Source organism: Callionymus lyra, chromosome 4, assembly GCF_982586985.1.
Source record: "Callionymus lyra chromosome 4, fCalLyr1.hap1.1, whole genome shotgun sequence".
In the NCBI taxonomy this organism is placed as follows: domain Eukaryota; kingdom Metazoa; phylum Chordata; class Actinopteri; order Syngnathiformes; family Callionymidae; genus Callionymus; species Callionymus lyra.
The window spans coordinates 21,062,023-21,084,330 of record NC_141821.1 but is presented as its reverse complement, the minus strand read 5'-3'; the positions used below and the strand labels follow the sequence as shown (position 1 = coordinate 21,084,330).

General features: G+C 38.4%; 3 protein-coding genes across 4 annotated transcripts; 2 read left to right on the top strand and 1 right to left on the bottom strand.

Annotated features, from left to right (window-relative positions):
• Positions 1-4,578: 4,578 nt before the first annotated feature.
• Positions 4,579-5,685, top strand: mos (MOS proto-oncogene, serine/threonine kinase). The gene has a single exon (XM_087788377.1). It carries the CDS (start codon positions 4,696-4,698, stop codon positions 5,683-5,685), a length of 990 nt encoding a protein of 329 aa, XP_087644503.1. The 5' UTR covers positions 4,579-4,695.
• Positions 5,686-6,882: 1,197 nt separating this feature from the next.
• Positions 6,883-14,354, bottom strand: steap2 (STEAP family member 2, metalloreductase). 2 transcript variants are annotated; one of them, XM_087789146.1, is made up of 6 exons: positions 14,280-14,354; positions 11,797-12,226; positions 10,085-10,251; positions 9,504-10,031; positions 8,358-8,522; positions 6,883-7,657 (listed from the first exon to the last, which is right to left on the bottom strand). In XM_087789146.1, the coding sequence occupies exons 2-6, from the start codon at positions 12,185-12,187 to the stop codon at positions 7,370-7,372; spliced, it is 1,539 nt and encodes a 512-aa protein (XP_087645272.1). In that variant the 5' UTR covers positions 12,188-12,226; positions 14,280-14,354; the 3' UTR covers positions 6,883-7,369. The 2 variants fall into 2 exon arrangements, with proteins under 2 accessions (XP_087645272.1, XP_087645273.1); XM_087789147.1 differs by lacking the exon at positions 14,280-14,354 and adding an exon at positions 12,694-12,756.
• A 1,011-nt stretch (positions 14,355-15,365) lies between these two features.
• Positions 15,366-19,587, top strand: alg14 (ALG14 UDP-N-acetylglucosaminyltransferase subunit). The gene is made up of 4 exons (XM_087788109.1): positions 15,366-15,514; positions 17,151-17,296; positions 17,472-17,594; positions 19,283-19,587. Exons 1-4 carry the CDS (start codon positions 15,370-15,372, stop codon positions 19,511-19,513), a joined length of 645 nt encoding a protein of 214 aa, XP_087644235.1. The 5' UTR covers positions 15,366-15,369; the 3' UTR covers positions 19,514-19,587.
• The last annotated feature ends 2,721 nt before the right edge of the window (positions 19,588-22,308 follow it).

Here is a 22,308-nt window from a genome sequence, read left to right as displayed (position 1 = left end):
TATCTCAGAGACAATAATAGAATGATTGACAGAGTATTTTTAATAAACAAATATAACAAAGAGATTTTCTCCCTCGTTAAATTAAAAATAGTAAATGATTACAGATTACATTCGAGACACTTATTGAGCATCAACACGAATGTTATGAATGTGAATTGATCTCCTCTTCCTCCAAAGTGTGACTAAATATTATTATTAACCAGCATTAAACCCTTGAATGGTGTTCAGTTGAAAGTGAGCATCTCAAACATAAATGAGGGGATTTTTTTTTCCCACAGAAAACTCAAATTAAATGAGTATTTATACATTTTTATTTTTTATTAACATTCAATTTAGACCGAAGCCAAGCAATATACTGGTAATATATTGTTCCCCACCTGCCTATTCCAGCTTCCCAAGTGTCTCAATTGTCGCTGAGGTTAAGATAAAAACCAGACACACTACTGCAAAGCTTTAAAAGACCATCTGCCATATGTTGAAAATACTGCACAGAGGGAGTGCATACCTCTGCCAAGGGACACGTTTCATAAAGACGCAGTTTACAATCACATCAAAAAAACAACTTCAACTACTTCCACTGCTCGTGAACTACTGCGATGAGAATGCAGGATTCCAACCCCTAGACCACAAGAGATGTTAGCATGCTAGCTAGCTTACCTAGCAGCCCAGAAACTTGACATCGCATAAATGATAACTGATGTCGTCATTCAAAAGTTGAATTTTGTAATTGGATTGTTTGATGGATTTTTTTTGGGTGTTTTTTGTTATTTTGTCAGTCCTGAACAGAGCTAGGTGCGTGAGCAGCAGCAGGTAGAAGCCATACAAGACAAAATCTTCTTTTTCAGATTTTGTGTGGCTAAATTTAGTTTTGCATAACAATGGCCGAAAAAATTGGCCATGATAGAACGCATAGCGCTGGCGACTAGTCGTTTCAGTAAACAACCATTAAAGGGAGCTGGTGGGCAGGTGGTCATAATGTAATGGTGTTTTATCCATTAAACGTACCCTTGTGAGTTAGACCTTTTGCAAAAAAAAAAAACACAAAACCTTCAGGACTCGTGTGAACCAGTAACTCTCGTAAACTCTTTTTGATGATTATTATGGGATGCATGTGCAAAACTGATGTACAAAAAGCAACTCTCCTGCCCTAACGTTAGAAACGTCACTCTTAGGGAAGCATACGAGAAGCAGCTCTCAAAAAGTGACGCAACACAGCTGCATTATTCTCTTCACAAACACACGTAACCGAGTTATTTACCTCACATAGTAAATGTGTTTTTGTGCGAAGAGACTGAAGGTGGCCTGTCCTCTCCAACGGGACACGAGCGAAGACATGAATGTGTTTCAAAGCCTTTTTACGAAAGTTTGCTAAGAGAATCTTGTGAAGGTTTGTGGTTATTTTACAAGACGTGTTAGCAAGCTGCGTTTTGTTTGTTTGGTTTTGTAATCCTAGCACTTTTTTTGTAAATGTAATGCCTTTTATTTCTCTCCATTACTTGTTTAAACCTTGATTACAAATGTATAGATGGTATATTTAGCTTGTTGTAGAGAACAATAACATGTAAATACAATATCAAATGTTTTATTTTTACAGGTACAGTTTTGACAGTTTTTTTTTTTCCTTTCAAATTGTCATTGTTTGCCTTATTGCACAAGCATCATATCAGATGATCCTTTAACAGATAAACCGAATGTTTTGGTGCCAGATTGGAAATAAGTGTTTGTCAGTTCAGCTGCTAGTTTGAATCAGAACATGAACATTTATCAACAGGGCCCATTTTAAAGATTATAATCCTGAAGTTGTATACTATGAATATTTTATTTTCATTCAGAATGTATTTACTTAAAAGAATATATTAAATAAAATCAAAAAAATATTTTTATATACAAATATATTTTAAATGTCATTCAAGTGATGAAAAATAGGTGCTTAAATATTTATTCTCTACCTAAATGTTTTCTATATATCAGCATTAAAAACTTAACTTGTTTATTTTAGGATTCTTTTCATTTCTTAAAAAAAAATGCTTTTTTACATTTAAGTGACAAAAATCAACATGCGTGTCATTTTGTAACACTTGCTTTCCTGAGTATAAGTTACTTTTAATACTTTTTAAGATTCATTTGTATTTATAAACTATGGGGCTTTAAACAAAAACTTTTTTTTTCTAATTGTCAAAATTAAGAAGCCTGAATCACCAAAAAATGTATCATTATTTTATCAATTTTAATTGTATTCCCAGTGCAAGTTAACACATACCTTTTTTTTTTTTTACCTTTCCTGTTTCAGCACAAAACCTCAATACAAACTTCCATTCATTGTATTATTTTTGTTTGAAGAACCCAATATCCAAAAAAAAAGCCCATTTTCTAAGTGCCTTCCATTTGTTCTGTTTTCTCACTAGCAACTCAACTAAAGACAATGATATTAAAGTAACCGATGCTAAATTGTAGCGACTGATTAAAAGTCGATGAAGTCTCAATGGTACCGGTGAACTTTATTGAATGTGTCTGTTAAAAAAGATTACACTGCAATACTACAATCTATATTTTGGTATTGGATCAAGCTGCTAAGGTCCTTCAAAAGTCTCTTGAAGGTGCTAAAGACCTCTTTTCTGGTCCTCTGGTATCTCCAGCTCAGCTGAGCTCCTGGTTTTATTATACAGCTGCATGTCTCTATTGTACTGTGACTCTAGTCTCCGGACAGATGTGCCTGTAAACCCGCTGAGTGCCTCTGAGTGGAGTCGCTTCTCGACTTCATCGGCGGCAAACTTCATTCCAGCCATGTTGGTTTTATCAGTCGCTGCCATCCTGTGATCGTTCTGGACTTCTCGCTACGCCTCAAAACTACTGTCGTTCCACTTGAGAGTGTGACGGTGTTTGTGTGTATGTTTTCGTAAGAGTCAACGCTTCAGCTTTTTTTTTTTTTTTTTCAAACATTGACAGAATCCAAAGAGGCAGATTATTTATTGTCTGGCAGAAACATCTGATTTACAAACTTGCTGCTATAAGAGAAGAGCTGCAGCCCTCAACTCCAGTGTTCTTCACCATGTACTGAAATATCTGTTCAATAAACTGATGAGAAGGATCCTCTTGAGTGTGTTTCGACTTATCTCGTCCAGCCGACGTATTTTGTCCTAGTCCCACTAAACCCGCTTTAGCTAGACACAGTAACCAGATATACTTTTCATACATCTTTTCCTGCGTCTGCCCCGAAGCCTCCTCCCAGTTGGACAAATGTGAAACACCTCACCAGAAGCAGCAGCAGTTCAACTTTGAGTTTTCCCTGGATGAATATGTTTTGGAGAGAATACCTTCTTCTTAAAACCTATTCAACTTTCTTTTTGTTTGATCAGAAAACCTCGTCAAGATTGTGTTTGTCAATTTGTCTTTTTCCCTTTTACATCTAATGTATATCATTTTTAAAAACTTATTCTAGCATGTTAAATTGTTCTTTTTTCACTTTAAGATGGTATATTTTGGGTTATATTCAATAAGAATTGTTGCATATAGAATCTGTTGTGCCATCCCTCTTATTTGAGTCTTATTTTTTTACTATTTACTTTTAATACCTTTTTTATTACTTTAAAATTAAATTTATTTTTTAAATATTACAATCTTTCAATATTAATGTTTACGTCTGTATCATTTAGATGTGGCAAAAACATACAGTACATTCATATGGAACTAACCAAGCTGATAAAATATGAGTCTTTTTGTAAGTAAGTAATATTTACTTTCTATGAATATTCATTTATCAATAATGCATACTTGTTTATACTAAATGGATGGTAGAGGGTGTTTTTTTTTCTATAAAACTTGCACCTGGTTTATATTATGAGCTGGTGTTTTTAAGTTTATTTTTTTAAGTAAGTAAGAATTTTTTTTTGTTGTAAAGCGCCTTTCTAGACCAGGGTCACAAAGCGCTTTAACAATCAAAAACAATACACAGTTAAAATATAAACTTTAAAAGGTCAAGATACATAAGACAAACACAGGAGAGGAAGGCCCCTGTAAATATAGTTCTACACTTTTGAGTCATTTTAACCAAGAGTCTGGGAAATGTTCTTATATCGAGAAAGTCCAACAAAGACATGCAACTAAAATAGTGTCTGTTAGATGAAAATAAAATATTTCTTAGAACAGAAAATATTACATAGAGGTGAATTATTCAAGTGAGTGACTATTAAGTTAGATTTGTTTCTTTAATTCAAGAAAATATTTTAAATACAACAGAAGAAGTGTCAATAACTTTCAATAAAAGAAAACGGTTATTTCCATTTTAAAAAATGTATAAATCAAAACAAAATCTTTTTTGTGTGTGTGGGCCTGATTATAGTTAGGACAGTTGTGTCTTATGTATTCAATCCCACCAAAAGGTGTTTCAATCATGACAAAATGTTACTTCAATAAAAATAAAGTTTCAATAAAAAAAAAAAAGTTGCTTCAACAGAAAAATATATAGTCAAATAGTTTTCTTTGATTGAAGTTAAAACGTTTTGAAGTCCCATTTTAAATTAAAGTCTTGTATTTATTCAACAAATCTACTTGCATGAGTGAGCAGGATAAACTTGACGGATACTCACGTCAACAGGAGCCATACGTACTCCCTGCCACTGGAGGTCGCTGTGCACCAATTTGTTAAAAACCTTTGGGCTCCTGGATGGTTCTGTTCTGTCAGGATCCAATTGCAGCATGCCTTCTCCGATCCCCCTCACCCGGCTGTTGCCCAAAGACCTCTTCCCCTCCGTGGACATCGGCACCTGCAGCAGCCCGCTGAGCAAACACACCTGCGGGTCCACGCTGCAGGTTCCCCAGCACCACCGGCGGTTCGGAAAAGTCACCAGCCGGCTCTGGACCTCCGTGATCCACTGGAAGGACCTGCGCTCCGTCGAGTCCGTGGGTTCCGGAGGGTTCGGTTCGGTGTACCGGGCGGAGTACCTGGGCAGGTGCGTGGCCCTGAAGAAGGTGAAGAAGTGGACCAAGAACCGCCTGGCGTCCCGGCAGAGCTTCTGGGCCGAACTCAACGCCGCACACCTGAGCCACGCCAACATAGTCCGAGTTCTGGCCGCGACCACCTGCGTCCCCGCGGACCTGGAGAACGAGGGCAGCATCGGAACCATCCTGATGGAGTTCGTGGAGAAGAACCTGCAGCAGGTGATCCACGGGACCGAGCCGCTGGAGCCGGACCGCTGGCTCCGGTTCTCCAAGGACATCATCCGCGGGCTGGACTTCCTTCACTCCCACCAGGTGGTCCACCTGGACATCAAACCCGCCAACGTCCTGGTGTCGAGCACGGACGCGTGCAAGATCGCGGACTTCGGCTGCTCGGTGAAACTGGACCGGACCGTCGGCGCGCACCTGAGCCAGGTGGGCGGCACCTACACGCACCGGGCCCCGGAGTTGCTGAAGGGGGAAGGGGTCTCCCCGCGGGCGGACGTCTTTTCTTACGGGGTCACCATGTGGCAGATGATGACCCGCCAGGAGCCGTACACGGGGGACCGCCACTGCGTCATCTACTCCGTGGTGGCCCACCAGCTGAGACCCCCGCTCCAGGACCTGCGCTCCGGACCGGGCCTCGCCTGCAGAACTCTGTTGACCAGCTGCTGGGACGCGGAGCCGCAAAACAGACCCAGCGCTGCCGAGGTTCTGGACATCCTTACGGCAGGTGTGAAGATCACCTGAGAGACGCCTCGAACTGACCGACAGGGGGCGCTGCTCTAAGCGCTTTTCCCTGTATTTGAAAAAAAAAAAGTTTTATTTTATTAAAAGCACAAAGAAGTGTCCGAGTCTTGTTTTTTCATATTTGTTTTATGTGTTCCTAAAATTCTTTTTAAATGTTTAATAATTCTCAATAAAATTATTTTAAAATCTTTCCAAACGTTCCTTTTTTTTGTGAAGTGTCCCAGTAAGCTGGGGACAAATTCGTTTTCAAAATTGTGCTTGAGAGAACTTTGTGAAAATGTTTTCATATGTAACACACTCCTATTTTTTTTTTTTTTGCCTGAACAGCTAAACTAATTAAACAATTGTAAGGTTTGTTTTCATAATATTAAAATGCTAAGATTACATTTTTTTCATACAAGATTGTATCTTTTTCAGGTTTAGTGGGACTTGAATACCAGACACTACAGGGAAGATATTTAATTTAAAATGGTTAAGTCACACATTTGGGAATAACATGTTTCTCCCTTAGTTTTGTAAGTCGTATGTCACTGAATTGTTACTTATTTCACAAGAAAAAACAACAGAAAAGGTACATTAGACAGTTTTAATGACACCATAATACAGACATATTAACAATAAACTTCATTTTCAGTGACACTTATTCAACTCTAGCTTTAGTAATAATAAAAATAAAAACAATCTGCATTTTAACAAACATTTGGTGTGTCAGCTTTGTCACATGAACAGATAGACATGAAATACATTTGAGTTTCCACTGAAATATTAAGCTTTGGAAGAAGTAGATCAGTGTCGTTTGGCTCATTCACAGGTTCCAGGAATAAATGGAGAGGAAAGAGATGGAGGTTCGTCTCCATCTTTTTACTCTCTGTGCTCAGTATCTTGGCTCAAGACACAGGAAAGAACTTTAACTCAAATATTCTAGATAGATGAGATATAAATGTATACATTTAGAATTTATCTGGTAGTTTCTAATACCAGCATATTCTTGAAAGTTCAGACACTTTTTAATCTTTTCGACTAAATCTGTGAAATACAAAAATAATTATCAAAAAATACACAAAAAATATTTGTAGAAACGATCAATAAAAAATTAATGCATAAAATAAATATTAAATTAAATTAAAAAAAAAGTTTAAATGAAACAAGTAAAGAAATATGTCCATAATAACAGTATTTGACAAAATTAAAATGATTAAAATAAAACAATTTAATTAAATAAGATGTTATTCATTTAATCATTGACATTTCTATCATTTAAAATACATTTATTTATTTAACAATACTTTTTTCTCTAGAGTTTTCATAGTTCATCTCAATTCTTCAATTTGATTGAAAAATGAACCCTCCCCAGGAACTATTGGCATCCCCCTCGGCTCTGTCCTGGGACTCCTTCTCTTTCATTATGGCAACAGTTATAATATTCTCAATTTCCCCATATACGAGCTCAGAACCATGTTGTCTGCAATAAATCTGCACTTTTAACCCTCGCAGCCTCACATCTGTGTCGAGCTAAGAAGCGAGTGACAATAGAGAGCTAGAAAACTACAAAAGACCTCAGCGATGATGTGAACTATACTCTCTGTACACACGTCTGAGAAGGGTCGTCATATTTGCTGGTACCACAGAAAGTTAAAAATACTCGTCACGAACAAACAAACACGATTCCACAAACACACACGAGTCACATGATGGTGACCCTCTCGGGTGAGACGTGGAACCCGGAGCTGGATTGCTGCTTGCGCTGGCACTGTCGGCTGTCCAGGCCTCGGCGGATGCGGTGCAGCTTGCTGGACACGCAGGGAAGCAACATCAACGCCTTGGCCAGGATGACACAGGAGGGCAGAAACAGGGCCACGACGAAGTTGGGGGGCAGGTAGAAGCGGTACGCCTCCTCCTCGAACGCTTGCTTCCAGCCGAACATCAGGCCGTGGAGGGTGGCGATGAGCAGCGCGATGTAGCCCAGAGTCGACTGGAACCAGAGACATTCACACGATATAAGACCCAATAAAAACTCAGAATTGATTTATTTTTTTCGGTCTTTATGTCACAGATGTGTCAGTAAACAGATACATCATTACCAGAATAGACAAGACACACTCAATTTGAAATGTATCAATTCAAAAACTTTTTTCCTAAATTTACTTCACTTTCCATAACAAAGAAATTAAAAAAATGATACTTAAAGAAACAGTGTCTTTGTGGAAGACATTATGGGTTGTTATGGAAAACTATGGCTGAATAAAGTTAAACAGACCCTATCTAGCCAACAAAAAATAAATAAACATGGGGGAGTTTTCAGTGTCTTTGTAGTAGACAGAATATCTAATTGTCATAGAGTGGTATGTTAAAATGCAGTATACATTGTGATTGAGGAATTATACTTTTTTTTATATATATAGAATTGAGTAAAAAGGACATACTTTTATGAATAACATAAATTACAGTTTGGTATATAAAGTAAACCCTTGTGTTATCTCTGGGTCAAGGTGACCCGAAAGCCTGAAAACAAATGTCTTTGAGGTATCCTTTGTGTTGTCTCTGGGTCAAAGTGAAAAACCTCCACAAATGCATATGTATTTATGGAAGCCAGGGAGGTCGTTCACCTTGACCCAGAGACAACAGAAGGGATACCACAAACACATTTGTTTCGGGCTTTCAGGTCACCGTACCTGAATGAAGCTGAACTCCCTCCAGTTCAGTGTCCTCTGGACCGAAGGGACGGAGGTGACGGCCAGCAGAGACAGGAGGCCCAGACTCATGACTCCAAAAGACACGTACATCTCAACCCTCCACACCTCCTCCTCGTTCCACACGTTCTCCACGTGAGCATGAACCTGCACACAGATAAAGAAGCAACAGAAGTGTTGTGGATTATTGTTATTTTAAATATAAAAATACATTTTGTTGGTCATTTTCAACAAGAATATGGACAATTCCTCCATATTTGAAAACTCCCACAATGCATTAGCACTATGTAAGGTTGCACATTAGAAATTATCTGCTATCATATATTATGATACTGTAGGAACAAGAATATATTTGTAGTATTGTCGAGTACTTGACTCTGGTGTTGCAGAATTTAAAGACCACATGACTCTTGACAATGTCGTAACTGCTTTTATTTGTTTTAAAACTAAAATATGTCCAAACAACTTTTAAAAGTGCTGTAGTCGACTGTATCCTCTCATCCTTAGTCAACTCCAGGATTTTTCGCTGGATATCCTTGTTCGTTTTTTTCTGTGGAGGAAGCTATGACTGCTGCCATCTAGCGGTGGGAAGTTTAAAATGCAACACAAAAATCAAAATGCTGTTAATATTTGCACGCTAATTTTACGTAATTGAATAACTTTATTTTAATCTAAACTCTCAGAGCACTATGATAAATAAATAAAATAAAAATATTGTATATACGTATCGTTACATTGCTGTAAAATATCGATACGGTATCATTAAAAAAAAACTGAAATGTTTAAGTGTAATGTTTTTTTTCTAATCCCTACCTATATGATCTTTTATTTTAACATGTATTATCATCGCCTCAAAGCAAGAAGATTTTCGGTTCACTTCCATGTCTGGAGGGAGCAAACTTGTGATCTTACTGAGTGAGTTTGTACAATTTTACAACGCTCAACACATACAATACTCTGCTTTATGTCTACTTCAGTATAACATATTGTATAAAAATAATAAATTTACCACCATGTAATGAACAATTCATTGAGAAACTGTGTTTGCAGCAATTGCAAGTACCGTGTTTAAACTGTTGTGCATTTTTGTCTGAGTAATAGCACATGTTACACAGAGACGCGACTGACCTGCTGGTAGGCGGTGTTGAGCAGCAGGTATCTCTCGGACCTCCTCATGGGCAGACACAGGCTGTACAGGACGTGGACCGAGGCCAGGAAGAAGGCGAGGAGTCCCAGCTGCTTGCGACACTGCAGCCAGCCCTCCAGCCAATGAGGGAAGCGTCTGTACTTGGTCCCGTAGTAGAGCTGGTGGACCGAGGCCAGCTGACCCGCCAGGTACACCAGCGCCAGCAGAGTGATGGCGACCGTGGGCAGAGTCCGGTTCACCATCTCGATGGGGATCTTGTAAAAGTCGCTCTGCTTGTACTTGACGTACGGATGGATGATGTCCCGAACGAAAGAGTAGGCGAAGAAGAAGATGGACAGAGCCACGGCAGTGAGGACCGGACCCTTCCATCCCGGGAACAACTGGATGGGCATGTTCTCGATGTCCCGGGAGGACGACAGCGAGCCCATGTCCACGGGCTGGAAGCTGAGCTGCCGAGCCAGTTCCATGATCTGCTGCCGCGCCGTCACGGAGTCGCTGCAGATGAACACCTGGACACAGAGGAAGGTGGACTCTCGGTCGGTGGCTGAGGTCACTGGAGTACCTGAGTGCTGGCATCTTGAGGGCTGCTCTGCTGCATGATCCAGGCGGAGATCACGTTGAAGCCCTTCACCACGATGGAGTCCGGCAGAAGGGACGCCAGGTACTCGGCGTTGGACTCGGGGTACTGGTTGACTCGTCGGTTGTTGCTCACGTCCACCAGGATCTTCCCTATTGGACGACAATTGTTTAACGAGCTCTTGAAGGAAAATTTTGCAACATTTTGAATTAGACAGTCCAAAAAGTTCCGAATTTCCCACAAGCCCAAACCTTCAATGTCGTATGTGATAGAGATTTCACCATCCAATCTTTTGAATGTGCAGCTAATGTATGACCCACAGGTGACTGAAACATTTTGATTGTGTTAAATGACTACAATCGAGGTGTGTAGACCAGGGGTCCCCAAAGTTCTTTTTCTACCATGGAGCGGTTCAATGTCTGCTTTTTTTCACGGAGTGGATCACATGTAAAATAATTTAAGAACAAAGTGGCAGAACCTGAAAACTATAAAGTGCATAAAAATGTCTTCTCTGCAACAAGCTGGTCACATTTTTCAGTAAACGTGACTGACATGTCAAGATTCACATGCCAATAAGACTTAAATACAGTCTTTTTTTATTCAAAATAAAACACATGTCAGACAGTTATTATCAATAAAAGAGGAATACATTTGCTCTTTCTGGTATCAAATTCCTTGGCCCTGGGGTTGGGGGACCCTGAAGATGAACTGTAAAATGTTTTCCAGGAAATACATTTTCAAACTTACGTTTAATAATAGACCTGGCATGGCAGTGTGTGAACCAGAAAAAAAATGTTAGAAGAACTTTTTTCTTTTAAATACAAACAGTTTTTATCATGAATTATTTTCAAATGTATTTATTTAATTAGTTTGCATGCTTCTGAACAGTCTAACCATTTACCTTTAGAAATAAAATATGTATATTAAATGGAAAAAAACAACCATTTGCTTCCTTTTTTACCTATTAATCTGTTTTTATTTAATTACATTAACAATAAAATCAATAAAAGAGGAATCAATTTGCTCTTTCTGGTATCAAATTCCTTGGCCCTGGGGTTGGGGGTCCGATGGTGTAGAGGACCCGGAAAATGTACCGGAAAATTTTTTCCAGGAAACACATTTTCACACTTGTGTGTGAACTGGCAAAAATGTTATAAGAGATTTTTTGGTTGATTAAATACAAACTTGTTTTTATCATGAATTATTTTCTTATGTATTTATTAAATACGTTTGCATGCTTCTGAACTGTCTAACCATTAACCTTTAGAAATAAGATATATATATATTAAATGAAAAAAAACAAAAAAAAACATTAATTTCCTTCTTAACCTATTAATATGTTTTTATTTACCTACATTCGCTCTCTACAACGCTCTCTGGTTCTCATAATTTTCAGTATTTGTCTTTTAAATCTTACCAGGCTGAGATGAAAACCCTGAGAAGCCTCTCTTAGATATTACGGCCAACATGGAATAAACTGCTTGACAATTGATTTATTATTTACTGTAACTTTAAACTAATCTTTTAGATACATTCTGCTTAGGTTTTATATTTATTTAAGGGTTTCATTTAAGTTTTGGTGCTTAAATCCCTGAAAATGTGTCTCTTAATATTATTTAATTATATTTTTTCGCCATAACTATTTTTTTAACTGTATTTTCTCTTTTGAAGCTACAGGTGTGTGTGGAGCTCCCTACCCTCCATCAGGTGCTTGAGGTCCCACAGGACCGAGTAGTGCTCCCGGCGGATGGCCAAGAACACGATGTCCGCTTTCCCCACCGCGTCCTCATGATGGGTCACGTCCACCACGTGAGGGAAGGACTGGGCGGCTCTCTTGGGCTGGCGACTGCCCACCACCACGTGGAAGCCCCCCCGCAGGAGCCGAAAGGTCAGGCATTTGGAGAAGTCTCCGGAGCCCAGGATGGCGATGGTGGGCTGCGCCGGAGGACGAGTGGCTCCGACGTCTGCGGCGCTGCTGCCGGTGCCGTTGGTCAGGAAACAGGGATGATTGTAGGGAAGGTGGGAAGAGGAGGAAGCTGTGAGGAAGAGAGGACTTGCTCCGCCACCCCGTTGAGATATGATGTCCATCTTTCCTGCTGCTTCTAGATGTTTCTCTCCGAGTACAATCTGTTTAGTTGATGAAGTCAAAAATTAGTGACATTTTGACTATGTGAAGAAAAATGTTCAAAGCCATTCAAACCAAAAAAGAAGAATATCATAAATATTAACCTCTAAATCTTTTATTCTTTTTATTGTCACACAGGTTACATTTTTTATCCAAACCACCACATAGTGGACAAGTAACTCAATGTTTTTAGGTTCATCATTTATTTGGAGATATACAGAATGTATATTTAGATCAAATTTCTATTATAAGAGTGGTAAATGTTTAGATGACTTAAGCACTATAAATGACTAGCTAAGCTAGCTCAATTTTTACGGTTTATTTATGTGTTACAAGTGTGGTAAAGTTAAGCTTAAATGAAAAAAGAGCAATTAAATCATATCAAATTGTTGTTTGTAGTAACTTAAACACAGATAGTTGGGAACTAAAGGTCAACTAATGTGAAAATCAACTTTTCTGACTCACTCACATGTTTCAAATGCTGACTTCTTCCTCTCCAAGATGCAGTAAGTCTCTCATCATGACCATGTTTTGAACTTAGTACTTAAAGTTCTCCCCTGTCTGATTCTGGGCGAACGAGAGGTTATAAGAGCAAAGTCCATTATGGCGTAATAATAGTAAGTAAGTAAGTAATTTTTATTTGTATAGCGCTTTTCCAGACCAGGGTCACAAAGCGCTTAAACAATCAAAACAATACTCAATAAAGTATATACTTTAAAGATCAAGATAAAACTGATAACACAACAGGAGTTCTAGAAAATCAAGGAAAAGCCTGAACAAATAAAAACGTCTGAAGATGTTTCTTGAAGGAGTCAGTAGATCATCAAACACAAAGAGAGAGGAAGATCGTTCCAAAGCTTAGGAGCAACAGCTTGGAAGGATTTCTCTCCTCTGGTCCTGAACCGTGTGCGAGGAACCATCAGTAGATTCTGATCCACAGACCTCAGAGCCCGAGCTGGGGTGTAAGGCTGGATCAGATCAGTGATGTAAGGAGGAGCCTGACCATGAATAGATCTGAAAGTAAGAACCAGAATTTTAAAGTTGATCCTGAAAGAAACTGGAAGCCAGTGAAGAGTTTTAAGGATCGTGGAAATGTGAGTTCTTCTACTAGAGCAGGTCAGAATTCTCGCTGCAGAGTTCTGAATCAACTGCAGGCGAGACAGATCCTTCTTGTTAAGACATGAAAACAAACTGTTGCAGTAGTCCAGGCGAGAAGACACAAACGCATGGATTACAAGCTCCAGATAACGGACTGCTTTGTTTATACTCCCTTCAAGGTGGAGACTTCCGGGATTGATGTTTGACCAATCACAGCAAAGTGGAACTTAAATATTATGTAAATATTTAAATGAAGAGAGAGTTTTGTACAAACACACACATCAGGTCCATGATCCATTGAAGAGATACTTAAATCAACACATTGGTTTTAAAGAGTTACTTGGTAATGACCAGGACATGCATGTGTCTTGGTGTGGTGTTTATGGTCAGTTGGTTATAAACCATGTTCATTTTTAAATAAATTGTATTTTTTATTTTTAATGGTAGAAGGTTCAGGTTGAGAAATTACACTTATGGTCCAAATTGTAAATTTTGAATTAGCACGTTGATATTAATTCTAAGTGGGGTCTGACAGAAAATAGACCATTTTGTTTTGGAACAGTAAATATATAATAAAGAATAAAGAAAACACCTTCACAGAAGACATTGAATCAGTGCCTTGCTCAAGAACACTGTGGCAGCGACTTCATAAATGGTCTGTTATTAACAACAATATGGATGAGGTTTCTGAATAAAGCAGATCCTCTTAAAGTCCAGGGTTGACGTGGATATGTGAACCTGTCGTGACGCGGGCTCGTGGCTCGTGGGTCTCGTGGGTCCACGAGGAGATGTTGACGTGACCTTCTGTCTGCGGTGAGATGATGAAGGACGCACCTGTAGCTGCGGCGGCCGCCATGCAGGTTCACAGACACGCGACTGACACGACACACGAGCACACACACACACACACGTGAGAACACGCACGTCGCTGCCGTCCACGGAGGTTCCTGAACCCACCTGACATCGACCTCCAGCGATCAGAAGCTGGTGTCTCCAGATGACGCTCTGCAGCTGCTAGCTGTCCATGTCGCCGCTGCTGGTGCGTTCACGGCCCGTCTGCACAGTCAGAAATCCCACAACTGAGATAAAAATACTGATGTTGTATTTTGAGAATTTTACAAAAGATTGATGGATCCAAGGATGACAATTATACCTGTAATTATCTATCTCATTTTTTAAATTAATATTCTTTTTTTTTCCCATTTTGTACGTTTTGTCTGTCTTTTGCTTTATGTTGTAATTGCATTTTCAACATGTCATTTTAATTAAAGTCCTTTTCTACAATGTTATTATTCCAGTAAGTATTATTGTGCCCTACTTTTGCTTCATCATTAAATAAGTCATTAGTAAATTAAAAATACCAATAACTTTTTGTTTGTTTGTTTAATTGCTTTAATATGAAACCGTTTGCTTTTAAAATAGTGTACAGTTCTGCAAAACTATTTTACAATAATGTAATAAGTAACTTCATTTTGTATATTAATTGAGCCTTTGGAAATGTAAGAAAAGCAAACTGCATCTGTAGACTTTGTCTTCTAAAAGAAACGACGTGTCTTTACAGATATATGGTCTTAGAGTAATTATTGAGTATCGATAAATGTATGTTGGATACAACGTTTTCGTAATAAAGTAGAAAAACACAACGTAATGTAAAATAAATCAAAATGAAACCTTAAGAAATATATCTGTGTGTGTTTTGAATTATCCATAATATTATTTTTTAACCAATATTTTAATTTTCTATTACAATATTCTGTTTTTTCAGCTAATGTATTTTTTCTTTACGCCCATTTTAGATGAAACTGTTCTCAGCCTTGAGATAAACCTTAATTAATATTTTTAAATAATCAAATTAAATGACCCAACTAGTTGAAAGTATTCGTATTTGCTTATTTTTGAAGAGGAATACAAAACTAAATTACATGACTGTTGAGAAAATGTTGTACTCCTCCTGCAGAGGGCGCAGTGTGTCCGCCACCATGGTAACACACCGAGCGTAAGGAGACGAAGAAGTGTTGTTTGGTCTACGGCGTCCACCGTAGCTGTCATGGCTGTGTTGGAAGCAGCTGCCTTCTCTTTGCTTTCTCTATTCCTTATCTTTCTTCTGCGTCTGTACGTGATTCTTACTTCTGGTCCAAACGCCAAGCCGGGATTGAAAGGAAATGTTTCTGTCTTGGTTGTCGCCGGATCTGGTAACTTATGAGTTATTGTCTTATTGTTGTAATATTTATTTGTTGTTGTCTGCTTTAACACATGTATGAAGATATTTACCCGTTCACAAGTTCAAACATAACTTAAATAATATAATTGTAAGCAGTCGGTTTAAAGTCGGAGTCTTTTCGAAACTGAAACTTTTGGACATTTATACTCAACAGACTTCAACATGGAGTCAATAATTAAACTCACTGTCAGTCTTGGAATGAAGATGAAATAGTTACCTCAGCCAAGGAGGTCATGCTTCGTTTTTTTAAACAGTATGACAAAAAAAGATTTGAACATTACTTTTTTAGGTTTTGGGACTGGTTGCTCTAGCTTACAAATCTTATGTTTTGTTTTGAGAGGTGATCTGCATTTCCATTTGGATTCAAGAAGGTTTTGAAAGTTTTCACTTTCATTTTTGTGGCTTCTGTTCAAGGATTCCAGGATTTATTTTATTTGTCATTCCATTCACCAGGAACTAAGCAAAATCCGTTACAGAGGCCCAGTGAGACAACGGTATAAGAGACAGATAAAATAATCGGCAATAATTTTTAAAAAAAGAAAAGAATATTACTACTACTAATATTAATAATAATAATATGAATTGTTATTATTATAATTATAATATTAATATTTTTTGTTTAACCATTAGTCTTGCTTGCAAGAAGTAGAAATAAAATATAAACAAATAAGGGTGCAAAATGATGTGTCGATAGAGTAAGACCAAGGTTTAGAATGTATTTTAAATGTGTATTGTTTTTGATGAGGATGATGGGTAAGCTGCTCCCTCAGTACAACCTTTACTCCTCTGTGGAGAGCCTTCAATTCTGCTGCTGAACAACCTCCATGACAAACTGCCGGATTTTTAACACAACCAGCTTCATGAAGAACTTGGAAAAAAAAAAACTTGAGTCAGTAACACGTCCATGCAATTGTACTTACAACAGTTGCTATTTTTCATTAGAGTGTTGCAGTGGAGCAGGCGCTCTAGGACCTCAGATATAATATTCTTTGGCCCTCTATTTATTGTTTTTAGGAATATTAAAGATGGATCGGATTTCCATTATTTAAAAAAATAAATAACACATAAAATTATACAGAAATGTCCAAAATGTCTGGGAAACCCACAGAGAATCTGTAATACATTGAACAACAAAATATTAATCACATTTGAAAAAGAAAAAAGATGATCCCCTACTTGTTTTTTTTAGGAGCCTTTTCTTTAATTGTGAAAAGCTGCATAACTCTCCCTTAATGGTGGCTAATGAACCCGGTGCTATTTCCTTACATTGATTTCATCAATATTCTTTGGTAACCATGTGCATCTGAAATATCAATGTGAGCAATGAGCTGAAGTCGTAATAACTCCAATGTACAACATACCTATTAGTCACACTTAAGTTATTCTACACCACATATAGATCATTTTTAAATATTATTCTACATTTTATGAACATCTAATAAAATTCAGATCATCTCTTGTTTTTTTAAGACAAACATGGACAAATGTCCTTGGCAGAAGAAGTGACGATTATTATGCTTGTATAGATTTTCATTAGTGGTGAATTTTTTCTTAGACTGTAAAATTGCTATTATTCCTACAAATTCATTCTTGCTTTTATGTTTCAGGCGGTCACACGACAGAGATCCTGCGGCTGGTGGAGAGTCTGTCTCCTGCATATAGTCCTCGACATTACGTCTTAGCTGACACGGATCACATGAGCGAGGAGAAGATCAACTCTTTTGAGAAGACGAAACAAAATGCTGCCTCTCAGGTATTCTTGTGAAACTATAACGATGCTGTACTTGTTATCTCCAGCAGGTGGCGATCTCTATTTCTATTTCAGAGAGTTGGTGTCTGGCCACAGCTGATTGTTACCTCAAACCACTTGTTTGTTGACCGATTTCAAACAAAAGAGGGTTTCTCAGAGACACTGTTTTTGTTTCTAGTTCACCATCTACCGCATTCCCCGCAGCCGTGAGGTGCACCAATCCTGGACCTCTACAGTCTGGAGTACCCTGAACGCCCTCCGGTACTCGGTACCGCTGGTTTTTAAGATCAAGCCGGACATGGTGAGTGGACGAATAGAAAACATCTGCTCATCTTTGCAGGTCGGACAAACCGATCTAGCTAATTACTCGATGGTCACACTTTAAAACTGAGCTGTGAGGTTAGAGAACTGATACAATGTCGACAGTTATTCAGCACAAGAATGAGTGAAATGAAAGTTATATATCTTGCTGTAAATCAGGGCATCAGAAATTTGCAGTTGTTAATCCTAACTATGTAAATACAGCTCAACTATTGGTTAAGGTCCCTTCTGTGTTTATTCCTTTGTGTTTTTGGGTCCTCTAGGCACTCTGGTTACCTCCCACAGTGTAAGATCATACAGAGGTGGATTCAAGTGTCACAATCAGGGTCGGGCAATTCAATTTCCAAAGGGACCAAACAGCGTCTTGGTGAATAACTGAAAAAATCAGAAGTGTGTGTGTGTGTGTATAATTTTTTTTTTTAAGTAAGGATAAAATAGACAAATACAATAAATAAAAGTTTAATTTACAAAGAAAATCAGGCATTTTTTACATGATAAAAAATGCTTTAACATCAGGGCACAATATTCAAAAGTGCTTTTATATTGTTCCTTCTAATCCAATTAAACTACATTGAATAATGTCAAAAGGTTTACAATTGAATGAAATATTTTAATAAACAGGTTTATATAAAACTTTCTCTATTTAATGCTGTTTAGATGTTTTCTTAAATGGTTATTTTATTTTAGAAAAAAACAAAACAATGATTAAAAGAAACACTATTTTGTCATGCCTCTTTGAATACCTTTTATATACTATGATAGTGTATTCATACACAAAGATTAAGTTAAACAATTATTTTAATTAACATTAAACTTCTAATTTCCGTTAAAGGGACAAATAAATACTGGGAAAGGGCACTCTTTCACCACAGAAATATTCCTTTTACATTAAAAAATATTTCTTTTATTTTTTGTCATTCATTCATTTTCTTTACCACTTAACCCCTTATGGGGCTCCCAGTGGGCTGGAGCGTATCCCAGACTCTACGGGCGAGAGGCTGGGGACACCCTGGACAGGACGCCAGTCTGTCACAGGACACACAAAGACACACAACCATTCGCACACTCATACCTACGAACAATTTCCTCAAGTTCTCAATCAACCTCTGTATGTTTTTGGACTGTGGGAGGAAACCGGAGTGCCCGGAGTAAACCCACGCAACACGGGGAGAACATACAAACTCCACACAGAAAGATCACAAGTTGTCTCCCTCCCGACCTGGAATAGAACCGGCAACCTTCTTGATGTGAGGACGATCCTACTACTCACTGCGTCACCGTGCGGCCCAAAGTGCTGATTTATAACAGAAACAAGTTACAAACACTTTGATTCAGGAGCAGATAAAGAAACACAAATGTCTTCATGTTGATCCAACATCTATGGAAAACTGTGGGAATGAAGGCAAACGCCGTCCTTCCTGTTACGTGGACCTGCTCAATAACCGTCGATATACGTGGGCGGAACAGAATCTGCTTGTTGAGCTTTAATCAAAAGAGCATGAGGAAGTCAAACAAACAATTCCTGTTATTGCATGCTCCAGTTGTGTCATGAGATTTCAGTCAACAACATTCTGCTGTTGTCTTCTTTAACTCCCAGACAAACACAGTTGGAGTGCATCACTAGCAGGAAGTGTGCTCACCCCCGCTCAATTCTCTGTGTTGTTTCAGGTGCTGTGTAATGGCCCCGGGACCTGCGTTCCCCTCTGCGTGGCAGGACTTCTGCTCGGAATTCTGGGAATGAAGAAAGTCTTGATAGTTTACGTTGAAAGCATCTGCCGGGTAGAGACGCTCTCGCTGACGGGGAAGATTCTTTATCCCCTTTCAGACTATTTCTTTGTGCAGTGGTCCAGTCTGAGGGACAGGTACCCCAAATCTGTATTCCTGGGAAGAATTGTATGAGATCCATTCCAACTTCTTTTTTACCTGATTATATGACTATGAGTATACACAGATAATAAAATAATTATTTATAATGGCTTCTTGAGTTATTAAGTCTATATTAATACATAAAATACCTTCATTGAGCCTGTGACCCTGTTGACTTGCTTGACAAGGGGTCAACATTTTAGCCATGACTGGAAAAATAAATGAATTATTTAAAAAATATATATATTTAAAGTCAAGCAGAGAACTGGGAAAAGTGCGGTCCAAGGGCCATATGTGACCGTTTGACTGTATTCACGTGGCCCTAGTGAGGTCAAAGATCATCTAACAAAACGAAACAAACTATTTTATTATGTATTTATTTCTATTATTAATTACTTCATATGACCATAGGGTTTTGCTGTTGGCTTTTGTCTTTTGCTTTGGTTATTTTTGAAAGTATTTATTGCCTATTTATATTTTAAGGGCAATAAATACTTGCAAAAATAACCAAATATAATGTATTTATACATATATATATATATGAAAACTTGCTTTTATATTACATTTATATTTTTAATAAAATAATAATTGAAGCACATTTATCTTTATTTTATATTTCCCCTTCTTTAATTTTACTTTAAAGCTCCTGACAACAGCCACTGTAAAAAAAACATGTGGCCCCTGGGGAAAATTGATGCTGCACATGAATCAAAAATGTTGCTGGAATGAAATGCGAGTTTATTTTCAATTATTAGTGGCTCGTTTAACTATAAAGCGTCTCTGTGGTTCACCACAGTCACTCAATGAATTCTTTTCCGGCTGGTTTTTGGAAATTTGTTGACAGAAACCACAAGCTCAAATCATGATATTGACTTTCAGTGGAGTGATTTGATCTGATTTGGCCCTTGAAACCTTAAGTTTGACTCTTACTAGATATTTAAAATACCATGATTGGCTCCTTTTTAGCTTAAGAATGTGTACTTTCTTTTCTTTATTTATCACATATAACAGTGTCTAGGGGGAGAACTATTACAGGTCTCCAACATCAGCCACGTAACCCTTGAATCAAGGTTTTTCCAACAGAGAAGCTCACGCAGAACGATCTGGGGGAACATGCTGAACCTTGTTATGTGCCAAAGGGGGAGCACAAACAGTGCAGAATCTTGGAGAGCACCTCATCATGCAGGGAACAGTGGTCAACATTGTCATTGCAACAGTGGTTCTGATATCACTTTATATAACAAACATCAGTACATTCTGTTTCTTGGATTGTTCAAAATTATTTCCCCTGACTCAAGACACAATTCTGTAGATAGTGCTTCAAACTCAGAGCCTGTGGGCCAAAGATTTCTATTAAATCAATTTAATTTAGTTAATGAAATACATTTATTAAATAATAAATAATAGTCTTTGCATTACCCACAAAAAATAGATTTGTCTTTCTACAGTATGTAATATTGCAGGTAGAATTAAAATCAAAATTAATAGTCAGACGTAGAGAATTTGATGAACGGTGCGCAAACAGTATGTGTGTACTTCAAGGACAAGCTAGCAAGGGTTGGAGGTGATGAACGAAGCTAAAATAACCCCCTCTTTATTAAAAGAAGGATAAAGACTCATGTCATCATAATCTTGTTAGATTTTTATTTTAGGTATCTTTAACATTCAGGGTTTTCATGTTTGTTCGACTCCTCTGATCTAGTTCCACAAACTATTTAATAAGTTCTTCAAATGTTTTCAAATAACATATAAATGTAATGTTGATCGTATTGAGCTGTTTGGCAGAGGTCTGCCATCTCTATTTGCTTTCTTTATTTTCCTCATCTGTAAACAGATTCCCAGTGATGAAACTTTTAATCCCGTCATTTGTGCAACATCAGAGTTTGAGCGTTGAGGAAAAAAAAAAAAAGCCGACCTTTCCTTCAGTCAACAGGGTCTTTGTCAAAGCAATCCATGTCTCCAAATGCCAGGAGCATTGCATCAGCGTCACACTCCCGTTCCGGCCAGAAGTCCAAATGGGGCAAAACAAAGACAGGGGAAATGTTGACAAGTCAATAAAAGCACCTCAGTGTTGACGACCGGCGGCCGCTCCTCCATTCCACAGCGCGGACTTCGGGTCTTTTGACAAGTGCCCCCATTGAAAGAAAGACAGGATCCCTTTTATCTGGTCTCTTTGTTGCTGCATCACTTCATACATGATGATCTTCCGAGGGCCACTGTGTGTACTGTTTCATCTCCATGGCGATGGTGACACCATTATGTAACATTATGTGAGAAACGGTTTCATCAAGCAAAATGGAGAAAAGTCCTGGTCTTAATATCCTGAAATATCTTTCAAATGTTTATGTGTTGTCTATGGCCCCCCAACACATTCTCCAGTACCTGATGTGGCCCCTATGAAAATGTTATGGCCCTCCACTGCTCTGAAGACAATGCTCTCTCCAGGCATCTTTGAGATCTTTTTGTTTCCTGTTTGTAAATGGATGTGTGGGCTGGAGAACCTCGTGGAGTAAACAGAAAAGGGAAGTGGACGAGTGGTCGTGATATTTCTACAAGATCGTTCCGACGGTTGGTGGTGGTTGCAGGTTCCAAACCTCCTGATCCGGACACTATTATGTCTCCCGCACGTTCTCCGTCTTGCTCCACTCATGTCGACATGACCGGTTTCGACTCACAGCTCACGCCCAGAAGTACAGCTGAAGGTCAACGAAAGCACATCATCTGCACAGAGAGGAGCCGTCGTGACACGCAGCAGCTGTGCTGGAGTGAGGACGACTCAGGGGTTCCTGATGGACGGAAAGAAAGATCTGTGGGTTCGGATTGGTCTT